This window comes from Kogia breviceps, chromosome 4, assembly GCF_026419965.1.
Source record: "Kogia breviceps isolate mKogBre1 chromosome 4, mKogBre1 haplotype 1, whole genome shotgun sequence".
Classification (NCBI taxonomy): domain Eukaryota; kingdom Metazoa; phylum Chordata; class Mammalia; order Artiodactyla; family Physeteridae; genus Kogia; species Kogia breviceps.
In genome coordinates, this window is record NC_081313.1 from 151,362,195 (window position 1) to 151,378,318 (window position 16,124).

General features: G+C 42.1%; 1 protein-coding gene across 1 annotated transcript in view; it reads right to left on the reverse strand.

Moving 5' to 3' along the window:
- Positions 1 to 232: 232 nt before the first annotated feature.
- Positions 233 to 16,124, reverse strand: part of RNF130 (ring finger protein 130) — a 131,907-nt gene continuing 116,015 nt past the window's right edge. Inside the window, exon 8 of the mRNA XM_059060536.2 lies at positions 233 to 7,855. Within this exon, the coding sequence (XP_058916519.1) occupies positions 7,746 to 7,855 (110 nt within the window). The 3' untranslated portion in view covers positions 233 to 7,745. The remainder of the gene's footprint in view (positions 7,856 to 16,124) is intronic.

Below are 16,124 nucleotides of genomic sequence, written 5' to 3' on the forward strand. Positions count from 1 at the left end.
GAGAATGCAGTTTACTTGGAAGAAGCAAGTCTAGCAAATGTGTCCTGGTGTCAGTGTTTGAGGGCCAAACCGTGCTATAAGTGACGTAAGCATACCCATGGCATTTAAGCTTTTGTGAGGCACTATACTTCTCTTTGGCTTAAGCCAGTTTGGGTTGGGGTTTCTGACATTTGCAACTAAGAGTACTCACTGATACAGGTTACCACCAACAGTACTCCATGTAGCCAATGCATCTTTTTCAATAGGTTTTTATTGAAATGGTTATATTAGCAAATCCCACACATACAGGTATACACTATTGGAATATAGGTATATACCATACAATTTTACTACTTAATTATACTTACATCAACCATACATTTCAAAGGGCTAAGATCTGATTGCCAAGAAGTCAGCTCACATTCTACTTGCAGGTGCCTGTGTTCTAGACAAAGTAACCCCCCTATAGTGAACCCCCAAATTAAGCTAATGATCAATTTTGCTTCTTGGATATTTGATGTGTGTTCTTTACGGCACAAGCTATCCAATGGTGAATTAAATTTAAGTGCAGTTTCCCTTTCATCCCTCAAGGTGGACAATGTAATTAGCTACATTTAGGTATATCCCAAGCCTCCCCCACCCCAAATTACCTTTGCTACAGTTAGAAAAATAGTTTTGTAACTCACCCTCTGAGATGTTGTGCATAGTTAGCAGGAACCCAGAGTAAGAGGAACTCTTTGAGTGACCTAAATATGAAAGCAGTAACTTTGATATGAGTATAAAAGCTACTGAAGGTAAAAATACAATTGTGACATATGTGGCCTAGGACTTGGACCAACTCCTTCTCTTGTTCTATTAGGTGATGGTGTTCCCCATATTCCAAATAGCATGTCCTAGCTTGGAGTCTTTTCCTGTTTCTGTAATCACACTGGTCAAGTTTCCTTAGCCAGAGCCATTGCTGCTCAGAAGTAGACCCTGCTTTCCATTCTCAGCTTAAGACACCAGATTCTGGCTCCAAGCATGGTGCGAGGGTGCCCCTCATCCAGCTGGGTCTGCAAGACAGGCCTGGGCTGCTAGGGGATGAACAGACATGGTGCCCTCTCCACTTCTCTCTAGGATGGCACGTGTCGTCTCAGGCTGGGCACCCAGGAAAGGAGGTGGGACTCTGGCACTGGCCGCCCCTACTGACCTGGTCCACGTGGGATGCAGTGGCAGTAAGCAGTAGGCAGTTAGCCTTTCTGCTTAGGAACAGCTTACTCACCTGGGAAAGAAATGGCCTGAGGCGTGATAGTCTACCTACCCCACATCTTTTGTATTCCACAAACATCTTGGCTCAGTACTGCCCGGTCACTAGAAAACTCCTTTAATATCACATAGTGTAAATATCCTTGGACCAAATTATGGATGAAGGATAATTCTAAGAGCAAATTAGAGTTCACTTTGTGTTGGGTTAAATTTGTAAAAAATAGCTCAGAACATTCATCTGTAACTAATAGCTGTAAAAAGAGGTGGAGAGAGAGGGTGATAATCAGCTGAGGGATAAGGAGCTGATGAAGGCCAGTCAGACTTGCCAGATGACTGGCATGCCCCTTCCTTACACACACGCCTGCCCAAGTGGACTGGTGACAAATGAGTCGTTTCAGCCCAGCATTAAACAAGGGGCGGGACCCTAGAAGCTGTGTCCCAGGGGATCAAGGGCCCACTGCAGCTGAGAAAAAGGTGCTAATGACATCCTCCAGCTCTCGGCTTTTCCACAGAAGAAGAATGTGTGTGGTTTGTAAAGGTGTTTATAGCAGAGCTGGACGCCACCCTTGGCTTGAGCATGCATGCTCTGGCAGCTGCCTCTGAGCCACCAGCAATGCTTCCCCAGGCCTGTTGTTTCTGAGAAAGTCATTCCTTTCAGGCTGCCAAACTGGGTCTGTGTCACCTCAAACCTCCATCTTTTTGTGTATGTTCATGTGGAAGAGTCAGTGGGAGGGACCAGGAAAGCCTGGGACAGGTCTGAGTGACTCCAATTGCACTGAATCCTTCTGAAACTTTAATTCTCAAGTTGTATGAAGTTCAACTTTTCTTTGTTTTTTGTTTGTCATAAATTATCTTCCCTCTTCCCCAAGTCAGAGTGAAGAAAAAAATGGCTTGAGCTATGGTGGAACTGCAAGAGGCAAAACCCCAGATAAGCCCCAGGTTATGGACTGCCCGCCCCCCCTCCCCCCCCGGGCCTTGTGAGACCATTAGAACCAAGTCTTGGGCAGACGTGTCCTTTTAGCAGTCGAGACCGGCGGCATCGCCTCCCCTCCATGGTCACTGAAGGCTGGTGGGATGCAGCTCTGGAGAACACAGGTGACTGCTTTTACCCTATGTCTGGTGAGGACCCACTGGACTCTCTTCTTCAAGTCTCAGTCTTTTAGGATCTTTCAGGGCACCCCTAAGAAAGAGGGCGAACCTCCTGACTTGACTCCCAGAGGAGTGATAGAAGCTGGCCAGTTGGGGACACGGCCCCTGTGGGAGAAACCCTTCTCCCTGGTTGTGGGAACTGGCATGCTTTGCTTTTCCTGCTGCTTTGCAGGAGAGTAAAAAAAAAAAAAAAAAAAGCACAATTCCACGAAGGACACGCAGGCACCTTACTTCTGTATCCTTCTTTCTGAATTTTCTCTGATGCTATGAAACAAAATCTTTAAGGTGTTTTCCAGCCCTGCTAAAAGGATCTTAACCATCTACGGATGTCAAATGAACCTGTGTACTCGACATTCATTTCATCCTTTTCCAAATGGACTTTGGAATGATTTACCAACAAAGCCAAGCGAAAAGGCAACACTAGATGCATCCCACTTGTAACAACTGCCTTTAACAAGGAAGAGACACTTATTTTAAGCTTGTGGGTGTCAACTCCCATATGTGGAGTTGGGAGTGAATGCTGAGTTTAATAATTCCAAACCCCATCTCTGGGCGTGAGTGAGGCTGCTCCTGGCATGGCAGTGAGGTGAACACCACTTTTCTTGAATAGGGGAGTTACACTCAGTGGTTTTTCTCAATCAGTTGCTGTCTACAGCCCCTTCTGTCCTTAAATATCAGTGTCCCCAGGGCTTTATCTCAAGCCTGTTTCTCAAATCACTGGGCAGTTTTCACCCCATTCTGATTTCCATCATCACCTGAACTTAGCTTAGGAACCCCAGGCCTGGCTGGACACCCACTCTGGGAGATTCTAACTCCAGTGAGTGTGTGTGGGAGGGGGGAGAGGGAGAGATTTGGGGCACCTGAGGGACTGGATTACATGGAGACTACTTTGGTAGGTGTAGGTGACATGTACATTTCAAACACAGCTTCCCAGGATTCTGAGGCACGGAGGGGCCTCACCAAACCACTGCCTGAGATCCAAGGTTACATCTCCGTGCCTCCCCTAGAGGTCCTGCCAGTCCCCAGATCTAAAGTGTCCCCACAAGGGCTCTCTCTCCCTGTGTCCCACCAACAATCACTGGGTCACCGAGACCGGTGCCTGGGCTTCCTCTTCAATCTCATGGCTCCCTCCTTTCCCACTGTCAGACCCCAGCACTCAGGCATTGCAGGGCCTACCCGGCTCACCCTGACCCCATCTCCCTCCCCACAGCAAAGCCGTCCCTGCCCAGGAGGTGAAACCCATGGCCTTGCTGGTCTCAGCTTCTCTTGGCCTGTCTTCACTGGGCGTGTAGCATCCTCGGCAACCACAGGTCCTGTTGGTGGGGTCCCTGTGCTGCAGCGTGCCCTTCAATCTATGCCCTGAAACCCCCTCTTCACCATTCACCATCATTTCATTTGGGCTTATATCCCAGTTGGCTGTTAATGTGCCAGTTCCCATAACAGCCAAAATTTTAATGATCACTGGATTCAACTTAACTCCCTGTATGTGTGTTTGGTACATAGTGAGAACTTACTACCTTTTTCCTTCTAAATGCTGCTTCCTGGAAATAGTGCTTTTGTTTCACGACATTTATGAGCAGCAATCATTGTCAAGGTGATCTGACATTAACACCATCCCTTGTTTTCCTACTGCAGAACCACTGCCTAGATAATAAAGGTGAACAGTAAGCAAGATAACATTTTGATTTTTCTTCAATTAAAACCAGTTTCATTTAACATGTAGATCAAGGAAAGAACTGGATGTGAGGGATAATAAAAATAGGAGAAGAGCTTATGAAGTCCACAGGAAATATCAAGTTAGTCAAATTTAGTAATCCTATTTTGCTTAAACCCTTTGCGGCTGCATCTTTCGGAAGCTAGGATGTTGCATGCATCAGTTCAAACCGGTGTTCAGGGAAGTGCTTCATGATGTTCCTCTGAGCCAGGCCTGAGGAGGGACCAGGAGATAGAGCCTTTCTTCAAAAGTGGGACTCACCAGACTTTGTCAGGTGGTATTAACCACCTGGTGGTGGAACTTGTCTTCCCCTGAGGGGGTAGAGGCAGGCAGCCCTGGACAGATATGCTGCTCACTCACACCACCAAGCCCGACCCTTGTACTGCAGACAGCTTGGCTGTTATCTGGCCAGCCGCCTCTCCGCTCTCCCAAAAATAACAGGAAAGGAGGGCTATGGGCATTTCTTCCCTTAGGAAGTTAAAAATCACCAAACTGTAAGCGTTTGCATTTTAACTGTCACAACCGAATTCCTCGCAGATCAGCTGACGGTTCTGGCTGCTCCGGAGCCCGCTCCAGCCTCGTCCTGTGGTGCCTGCTGGTTCTGTACCCAGCTCGGCTTGGAGACAGGGTGGAGGCCTTGCCAGGAGGAAGAGGCTGGAGGCAGGCCCAGCTCAGAGCAGTCCACTGGAGGGACAGGGGGTTTATGGTGTAAGAAGCTCACTCCTCTGCCCCTTCCACTCTTCAAACAGTACTCTCCACCCCCTTCCCCCCAAAGCCCACAAAAAACAATCAGAGGTTATCATATTATTCCTGGCTAATGATCACTGCAGCCGGAAGACTTGCAACAGCTGAGATACTCATACAGGGCAGAAGCGCCTCTCCACACCCCAACTTTGCCACATGGCCAAGGCACTCGGCTCCCTGCACCGCAAGCTTCTCACGGGCAGGACTGCCCATGGTGAGAAGTGCCTTCTTGCAAAGCTCACAAGGCAAGCAGCCTGGCGTCCCACCCCCTGCCAGGGTCCTGGGGGTAGCTGGGCCGAGGCTTTCCCCTCGGCACAGCAGCCAGCGAAGCTCTGTTGTTTGGGATGAAAAAGGCTACCCTTGCTATTCCTGTAGTATATGACCTCCCCGGAGAAGTTATTGCCTCTCCTGACAAAGGCAGGACATTCTCTAGCTGAGCAGGAAAGTGGCCCCAATTTTTAGGAAAAGGGTGTTGAGCTGGGATCTGAAGCACTATGCTGAGAGAATTCCCCTGTCAGAAATGCCTCCTTCATTATTTGACAGTGAATGTGTGCCTAGATTTACCAGAAATTCAAATATTATATTAATAGGTGGACTTTTAGGCACCTGAATATTCAGTTTCATCTCAAGTAATTTCATTTCTTTTCAGTAATGTCTGGAGTGAAATTTAATATATATGCTTTTTTAAAAAATATATATGAAATGTAGTATTTGTTTTATTTATTTATTTATTTATTTATTTATTTATTTATGGCTGCCTTGGGTCTTCGTTGCTGCGTGCGGGCTTTCTCTAGTTGCGGCGAGTGGGGGCTACTCTTCATTGCGGTGCGCAGGTTTCTCATTGTGGTGGCTTCTCTTGTTGTGGAGCACGGGCTCTAGGCACGCGGGCTTCAGTAGTTGTGGCATGCGGGCTCAGTAGTTGTGGCTCGCGGGCTCTAGGTGCGTGGGCTCAGTAGTTGTGGCGCATGGGCTTAGTTGCTCTGTGGCATGTGGGATCTTCCCAGCCCAGGGCTTGAACCCGTGTCCCCTGCATTGGCGGGTGCATTCTTAACCACTGTGCCACCAGGGAAGCCCCTGTATATGCTTTTATAAGATTGTACTAATCAGAAGAAAACACTCCATTCAGATCTGAGTTCTGGTTCAGGAAAACAAGGTCATGGTAGGGATGACATAGTCAGGACCGAGCCATTTTCTCTGTCAGGTGAGCCAAACCAAATATAAATGCAGGTGAGTGTCTGGAACCTCTGGTAGACTGAGTTCTAATCTCCTTGAGACATATTCTCTCACTGTAAAGCCAGTGGGGCAAACCTGTCTTTCTGAATAGTGCTCTCTTGGAACTGTTTATCAAAAATATTTTTACAGTACAAAGACTATAGTACAAAGGAAAACCAAACAAAAGCCCTTGGTTAAAGGTAAAAAGAAAAAGCTGCTACAACCTTAAAACTCTGCACTGTTCCAGCCTCAAATAATAACGTGCTGCTGGTTACTCGGAGGTGACATCACTCCCTGGTTCTCTGAGGGGTTTTGTTCCAGGCACAACTGTGTCTGAGGCATCTTAGCGACACATCACAAGAGGAGAGCCAGCTGTACACGAAAAATGGCAAGTGTTCACTTCAAACTCTGTCCTACAGAGTCAATACAAATCACAGGGCAACTCTGCATGGCTTGCTGCTGGATCTAACTCTAGGCATATGGAACTGAAGTTTCCACTCTCATACAAGGATGTGAGGATTTACATTTACATCTCTCCATAGCTTATATCGATGGGAGAAACAGGCTGAACTATGGTGTGTCCTTAAGCAAAAAGGATGCGTAATTTGTTTTATAAATTTGCTCACTGTGGTTCTGTGTTGGGATTACTCTTAAGATACATGTTTCTTGCGATGTTAACTTGATGTCATCCCAGGCATGTGGGAAGAGCATGTGTGTCCCTCATGTCTGCCACGCTGGCTACCAAGGCTTTCCTGTAAGCTCCTGTGCCTGCTTCATGCTGAAGCTGAGGCTGGTGGGAGGGGACTGGGCTGGATGGGTGAAGACTGAAGACGGGTGCTTAAATGGTATCTAACAGCAAGGAGGTGGTTTGGTTTTCTCAAGAAAGCACTCAGAACATTCTGATTTTGACAACCACTGGCTGTCACCTGGGGATCACCATGCCCAGCTGGCCTCCTGGGCACTATCTCCCCATACACCTCAGCAGTTTCCAAGAAGATAAGTCCACTGGCCTCACGGACAGGGCCTTCAGTGTTTCAGTGGTCACATAAGCACTCGTCACCTTACGTCATGCTCTATGAGGGATGCTGGCAACGACACAGACAACTGCCCATCCTGCACAGCCTGCAGCTCCACTGCAGTGTGCTGGGTCAGTCTCAGAGGAGGGATAAAAGGCAAGGCTTTCTCTTAGGAACCTTTAGAAAGAGGTCCTTTAACAGGAAGTAAAGTAAGAGACAGGAAAATACAGACTGGGCCAAGGAGCAGCAACTTGTGCCCCGCATCAGTAAGAAGCAGTGCCTGCAGGCTTTAGTATGCATTATAAGTGGGGAGCACAAAAGGTATTTAAAAACCTCCAGCGGCACCACGACACAGAATAGCATGTGATTATTCAGAGACACGTTGGCAATGCAACATTAACCCCTGGGCCCCGCCTCTTCTCTGGAAACAGCCAGGCTTGCTGGGGCCCATGTTCAGTGGCCAGCTTTGGGTAGGTTTTTGGTGCCATGGTGCCATGAGGCTACCTGGGCAATAACGTCGTCCTCAAAGCCTCACATTGGGGGAACTTGGCAATTTAACCCTGAGCCCCAACCTGTGCTTGGAAAGCACTGCTATTCTTCCAAAATGGACACTGACAGAAGAATACAAAATAAGAAAGGTGATCATAAATCAAATCACAAAAGAGGTGACAGCCCATTTTTAAAAATCAGGTTTTGTTCTCATCATACATGTCCAAAGAAGGTTCGATTGTGGAGAATTCACTTTCATACACCAGGCTCCGAGGGGACAGAGAGTTCTGATGAAAGAAGTGACCGCCTAAAAAAGGAACAAGAAAAACAGACTTAATAGGTCGTCAGGCCTATACTCCCCACATGGCTTGAAGGAAAGAATGCGGACTACTTCGAAGTATCACATTTTCTCAAATATCTCCATTTTGGGCTCTTATCATGAAAAGAATACAGGCATCCCTCAGTGTAAGCACACTTTAAACATGTAAATTCCAGTGCTTGGATCCCCAAGAGATTAACCACTGGAGCTCTTCAAGCAAAAACTGCCTGTCTTTTCCTTAAGAGAAAAAGACTCCACTTATACATTTGAAGACTTCTGTCTGGGAACACTCGGTCATGTGGAGAACTCTGAAACCTCCTGTTTGAGCACCTGTTCTGGGCTGAGCCTGATGGAGGGGGTAGGGTGGGCATAGAGCCCCTTCATCAGCTGAGCAGACTGACAGATGTGACTTTGAAGCTCTGATAATGCATTAAAAAGTTTTTACTTATATCAAAGTTCATTTGCATGGTTAATTCTACACATGTTAAGACCAGTAATCTCCAGTCCTCCTTTCTCAGACAGCCACTTTGAGCTGATCCATGTCCCTAAATAATATGCCTGTGTTGATCCTTCCTAATTGTTTCAGTCTTAGACTTTATCTACCGCACTCCTACTATGGAAAATGAGGATTTTTCCCCTCCCCTCTACCACATCCACACATATTTTCCATTGCCCCAATATAACTATATTTTGATTAAAAAATTCAGTGTTAACAACAGGGTCCTACTGTATAGCACAGGAAGCTATATTCAATATCTTATAATAAACGATAATGGAAAAGAATATTTAAAAGTATATATATAGATACATACCTATCTATCTATCTGAATCATACCAGAAACTAACACAACATTGTAAATCAACTATACTTCAATTAAAAAAAAAGATTTAGGGCTTCCCTGGTGGTACAGTGGTTAAGAATCTGCCTGCCAATGCAGGGCACACAGGTTTGAGCCCTGGTCTGGGAAGATCCCACATGCTGTGGAGCAACTAAGCCCGTGCACAACTACTGAGCCTGTGCTCTAGAGCCGGCAAGCCACACTACTGAGCCCACGTGCCACAACTACTGAAGCCTGTGCACCTAGAGCCCATGCTCCACAACAAGAGAAGCCACGGCAATGAGAAGCCCTTGCACTGCAATGAAGAGTAGCCCCTGCTCACTGCAACTAGAGGAAGCACGCAGGCAGCAATGAAGACCCAACACAGCCAAATAAATAAATAAATAAATTTTTTAAAAAGATTGTGTCTACATTATTTGACTATTTGTGCTATTCAGAGCTGAGCCATGCTTACTCTGGTCCTTCCTTTCCTGAACAACTGTTTGTTTTTACAGCCTTATTGAAGTATATGTGACATACAACAAAATGCACATATTTAAGGTGTACAGTTTGACAAGTTTGGACATATGTATACACCCCTGAAGCCATCACCTGAATCAAGATAGTGAACACCTCCATCACCTTCAAAAGTTTCCTGGTGTCTCTGATGATTCTTGCACTTCTCCAACTCTGCTCCTATCTCTAGGTAGACCACAGATTAGTTTGCATCTTTCCAGAATTTGATTTAAGTGGAATCATATGGCAATTTATTGGCTTTTACAAATAAAGCTGCTATGAATGTCTGTGTACAAGTCTGAGTGTGGACATGTGCCTTCCTTTCTCTCCGGTAGGTACCTAGGAGTGGAATCACTGGATAGGTGTATGTTTACTTTTCGAAAATGGTTGTACCCCACCAGCAGTGAATGAGAGCTCCAGTTCCTTGGCATCCTCGTCGGCATTTAGATGGTCAATTTTTTTTTTTTTTTAGATGGTCAATTTTTTACATTTCAGTCATTCTAGTAGGAGCATAGTAGTATCTCATTGTGGTTTTAGTTTGCATTTCTCTTATATTTGGCATCTTTTCCTGTGCTTATTAGCCAACTGTATATCTTCTTTTGTGAAGCCTTTTGTTCAAATCTTTTGCCCACTAAAAAAATTTAGTTGTCTTCCTATTATTGACTTGTAAGAGTTTTTTAAAAAAATAATTCTAGAAACAAGTCCTTTGTCAGATATATGTTTTGCAAATATTTTCTCCTGGTCTGTGGCTTGCCTTTTAATTTTTATAACAATGCCCTTTGAAAAGCAAAAAGTTTTGAATTTTGATAAAATCCAATTTATTGATTTTTTCTTTTATAGTTTGTGCTTTTTGTGTCTGAATAAAAATATCTTTGCCAAATCCAAGGTCATTAAGATTTTCTCCTATGTGTTCATGTTTTATATTTTTAGTTCTTACATTTAGATGATCCACTTCAAATACATTTTTGTATATGGTGAGAAATAAAGGTTGAAGTTCAGCTTTTGCCTATGGATATTCAATTGTTCCAGCATCATTTGTTTGAAAGATTATCCTTTCCCAATAGAACTACCTTGGCACTTTGGTTGAAAATCCATTGATCAATGTGCATGGTCTTTTTCTGGGCATTATTCCAGCAATTCGTTTATCTATCTTTACACTAATATAACACTGTCTTGATTACTACAGCTTTTTAAATCTTGAAATCAGGTATTATAAGTTCTGTAACTTTGTTCTTATTGTTCAAATGATATGATGGGCAGGGAGGAGAGGAAGGCTGTTATAAGGAGTATAGACAAGTATTAAATGAAAGCATTTCATGCACTAGTATGAGTAGTAGGACCATTTCTATTTTCTTGTTTAACTTTCCTATATTAAAAACTTCTGCATTTAAAAAACTGGGATGAATTCAAAGATGCTTACCATCTGTATAAGCAGACCTCTTAGAGGAGTCCCAAGTAAAAGATGGGATCTTTGATCTCTGACAGCTGAGTCTCAAACCTCAGAGGAATCTGCATAGTCCAACAGGGCTAAAGGGTTAAAGAGTTTTTAAAAAAATTTGGTTGCACAGGGTCTTAGTTGCAGCAGGCAGGCTCCTTAGTTGTGGTCCCAGGGTTCCTTAGTGGTGGCTCTCAAGCTCCTTAGTTGTGGCATGTGAACTCTTAGTTGCGGCACGCATGTGTGATCTAGTTCCCTGACCAGAGATCGAACCCGGGCCCCCTGAATTGGGAGCTCAGAGTCTTATCTACTGTGCCATCAGGGAAGTCCCAGGGTTAAAGATTTAAAAACCAAACCAAACAAACAAAAGAAACCCAGCAAAAGAAGAGGCTTCCTGCTCTTCAGGAAGAACTAAAGCTGCCAGAAGTGGAAATGACCTAACTTTTTGTGTTAGTGTACTGATCAGCTGACACCAAATCTTTGGTAATAAATAATGGGTCAGAATTTACTCAGTAATGTACCCAGCTATTAACCAGTTTACTTGAGAAAAATATACTATCAAGAGAGGAACACACAAGCAGCTGAATTTCAGAGAAAGGCATGATGCTGGCTTTGCCAAAAAAGAACAGCATATTTTTCAACACCTGGAAACATCCTATTTACTGATTAACTGATTATTATTATTTTTGTTATTGGCTACATAATGTTATTAAGTACACTCTTGAGGTATAACCTATATACAGATGTGCACAAAGTATAAGTATACAGCTCAGTGAATTTTTACAAAGAGAACACACCCATGAAATCACTGGATCAAGAACCAGAACCCAGGCTTCCCTGGTGGCGCAGTGGTTGAGAATCCGCCTGCTGCCATGCAGGGGACACGGGTTCGTGCCCTGGTCCGGGAAGATCCCACATGCCGCAGAGCGGCTGGGCCCATGAGCCATGGCCACTGAGCCTGCGTGTCCGGAGCCTGCGCTCCGCAACGGGAGAGGCCACAGCAGTGAGAGGCCCGCATACTGAAAAAAAAGAGAACTAGAACCCTACAAGGACCTCTATTGATCCCAGTCACTAGGTCCTCTCTTCTCCTCCAAAGGAAACCACAATCCAGACTTTTCAGACCATGGTTTAGTATTGTCTATTTTCAATTTTACATAAATAGAAACAGAGTATATCTTCTTTTGTGTCTGGATTCTTTCAGATAATATTACGTTGTGACATTCATCCATGTCATTGAATATAGCAGTAGTTTGCTCATTTTCACTGCTGCACGATATTCCATTGTACGACTACCCCACAATTTATTTATCCAATCTTCTATTGATGGACGTTTGCTTTGTTTCCACTTTGGAGCTATTATGAATATTGCTGTTAGGAATATTCTTGTATTTCTTTTTTGTACATGTGTATGCAGTTCTCTTAGGTAAACTAGGGGTGAAATTGCTGGGTCTTAGGGTATGCATATACTGACAGTTTTGGCGGATACTGGCAGTTTTCCAAAGTGGCTGTAACAATTTTTACCCTAACCAGTGGATAAGAATTCCAGTTGTTCTATATCTACACTAATTCTTGATATTTTCTGACTTTAAAATTTTTGCACTTCTGGTGGGTATATAATGGTATTTCATTGTGGTTTTAACTTACATCCCCTGATGACTAAAAAGGATGAGCACTTTTTAATATGTTTTTAGGCTATTTGTACATCTTGCTCATCCTGAAACGTGTATCTATTTCTTTTGCTCATTTTTCTATCAGGTTGTTGGTCTTTTCCTTCTTTATTCTGAGTATGAGTCCTTTGTCATATTACTTATGACATTATGTAAGTAATATATAAGTATTACTTATTACTTTGCTATAAGTATTATAGGTTTTCTTCTAAAATACTGTATTGTGATGAACAGAATTTCTTAATTTTAGTGTGGACCAATTTATCTATCTTTTATTTTATGGTTAGTGCTCTTTTGAGTCCTGTTTAAGAAACTGCCTATCCCAAGGTTTTGAAGATATTCTATTTTATCTTTCAGAAGCTTCATTTTTCTACCATTCATATTTAGGTCTATGCTCCACTTCAAATTCATTTTGGTTTTTTTTTTGTGTGTGTGTTATGCAGGTCTCTCACTGTTGTGGCCTCTCCCGTTGCGGAGCACAGGCTCCAGACGCCCAGGCTCAGCGGCCATGGCTCACGGGCCCAGCCGCTCCGCGCATTTGGGATCTTCCCGGACGGGGGCACGAACCCGTGTCCCCTGCATCGGCAGGCGGATTCTCAACCACTGTGCCACCAGGGAAGCCCCAAATTCATTTTTGAGTATGGTGTGAAGTAGGAATCAAGATTCACTCTTTCTTTATAGATATTCAGTTGACGCAGCACCATTTATTGAAAAGACCATCCCTATACTCACTACTATGCAGTGCTACCTTCGTATGATAAAAGTGTTCATAAATGCATGGTTGTTTTAGGACCATATTCTGTTCTATTAACATATTTGTCCATCCTTGTACCAATACCTCACAATCTTAATTACTGTACCTTTATAAAAAGTCTTAATATCGAGTTCGGTAATTCCTTCACTTTATCATTCTTCAAGATTGTCTTATTTTTGGCCTTTTAAATTTCCATGTAAATTTTACAATCAGCTTGTCAAGTTTTACACACACACACACACACACACACACACACACCCCTACTGGGATCTGATTGAAACTGCAGTGAATCCATAGGTCAATTTGGGGAGAATTAACATCTTTATAATACTGAGTCTTATAACCTATCAACCTGGTATATTCATTTATTTCAGTCATCTTTAATTTCTTTCAATAATGCTTTATAGTTCTCTGTGTAGAAATCTTGCACATATTATTTTAGATTTATTCCTCAGTATTTGATGTATATTTGATGCTTTTGTAAATGGTATCTTTTAAAAAATTTCATTTTTTTTTTTTTTTTTTTTTGTGTGGTATGCGGGCCTCTCACTGTTGTGGCCTCTCCTGTTGCGGAGCACAGGCTCCGGACGCGCAGGCTCAGCGGCCATGGCTCACGGGCTTAGTTGCTCCGCGGCATGTGGGATCTTCCCGGACCAGGGCACGAACCCGTGTCTCCTGCATCGGCAGGCGGATTCTCAACCACTGCACCACCAGGGAAGCCCTAAAAATTTTCATTTTTAATTGCTTATTGTTGGCATATAGAAAGAAAATTGACCTTGCTAAATTTACTTATACATTTTAAGAGCTGATTTGTGGAGTCTTTTGGAGTTTTTACATATACTACCATGTTGTTTGTAAATAGTGACAGTTTTATTTCTTCCTTTCCAATCCTTTCATCTATTTCTTTTTCTTGCCTTATCATATTGGCTAAGGCTGCCAATAAAATGTTGGAGAAATCACAGGAGGTATCTTGATTTCCAATTTTAGGGAAAAGTTTTAAACATTTCATTATTAAGTATGATGTTTGCTGTAGTTCTGAAAATACTATTAGATAAGGAAGAATGGATGCTGAATTACAGCAAATGTCTTTTCTGTATCTATTAAGATAAAAATGTGACTTTTCACTTTCATTTTGTTAACGTGTTGAATCGCACTGATTTTCAACCTTGCATTTTTTAACAAATCTAACTTGGCTGTAATTTTTCCTACTTATATATGGTCAGATTCATTTAGCTAATATTTTATTTAGAATATTTGTATCTATATTCATATAGTAAATTAACTTGTAATTTTCCTTTTTGTAATGTCTTTGTCATGATTTGGTGTTAGTGTTATGCTGGTCTCAGTGAAGGATTTGGAAGTATTCCTCTTTTTCTATTCTCTGGACAAATTTGTGTAAGACTGTTTTATTTCTTCCTTAGATGTTATAAACAATTCATCAGTGAAACCACCTAGGCCTAGAGTTTAAATTTTTTTAAAAAATTAATTATTTAAAAAATTAAAGTATAGTTGATGTTATAACATTGATAATATAATATCTATAATGTTACATTAGTTTCAGGTATACAACATAGTGATTCAATATTTTTATAGATTATATTCCATTTAAATTTATAAAATTTGGCTATATTCCCTGTGCTGTACACTATATCCTTGTATCTTGCTTATTTTTTTTTTTTTTTTTTTTTTTTTCTTTTCGCGGGCCTCTCACTGTTGCGGCCTCTCCCGCCGCGGAGCACAGGCTCCGGACGCTCAGGCCCAGCGGCCACGGCTCACGGGCCCAGCCGCTCCGCGGCATGTGGGATCTTCCCAGACCGGGGCACGAACCCGCGTCCCCTGCATCGGCAGGAGGATTCTCAACCACTGCGCCACCAGGGAAGCCCCGTATCTTGCTTATTTTATACATAGTAGTTTGTACCTGTTAATCTCCTACCCCGAGAGTTTTTCTTTGAGGGAAGATTTTAAGCTATGACTTTAATTTATTACTTAGATGTAGGAGAATTCTGATTTCCTGTTTCTTCTGTGTCAATTTTGATAATTAGTATTTTTCAAGGAATTTGTCCATTTTCATTTAACTTTCAGAGATTCTTAACACAAAGTTGTCATAATACTCTTTTATTATTAATTTTTTTATTATAGTAAAAAACATAACATAAAATTTGCCATCTTAACCATTTTTAAGTGTATAGTTGAGTAGTGTTAAGTATATTCACATTGTTGTGAAACATCTGAAGAACTTTTTCATCTTGCAAATCTGAAATCTATACCCATTAAACAACAATTTCCCTTTTCCCCCCTCCTTCTGATCCCTGGTGACTACCATTTTACTTTCTGCTTTTATGAACTTTATTATTCTTATTTTTAATGTATGTGAGCTCTGTACTGATGTCCTCTTTTTTTGTTCTTCTTATGGGTCATTTGGGTCTTTTTTTCTTGATCAGCAGAGGTTGTCAATTTTATTAGTCTTTTCAAAGAAACAACTTTTACTTGGTTGATTTTTTTTCTATTGTATATTTGTTTTCTAGTAAATTAATTTATGATCTTTATTATTTCCTTTGATTCAGTTTGCTGTTCTTTAACTGAGAGGAATGCTTACAACACTGATTTTTAGCCTTTTCTGTTCTAATATATGCATTTAAAGCCACAGATTTCCCTCTAACATGGCTTTAGCTGCATCACACAAGTTTTGATATGTTGTGATTTTATTGGCATTCAATTAAATTTTTTTTTATAATTACAACTGCAATTTCTTGACTCATGAGGTTTTTTTTAGAAGTTTCTTACTGATTCCTATCATTCCAATATCGTTTTGTTATTGATTTCTAACTTAATTCCAGTGGTCAGAAAACATACTCTGCATGACTTCAATCCTTATATATTTGTTGACATTTGCTTTATCACCCAGAATATGGTCTATTCTAGTAAATGATCTATGTGCACTTGAAAATAATATATATCCTGTAGTTGATGAGTGCCATATATGTCAATTACATCTGTCTATTAATTACGTTGTTCAAATCTAGATCCTTAATGAGTATTTCTCTGCTTGTTACCAAGAGGTGTATTT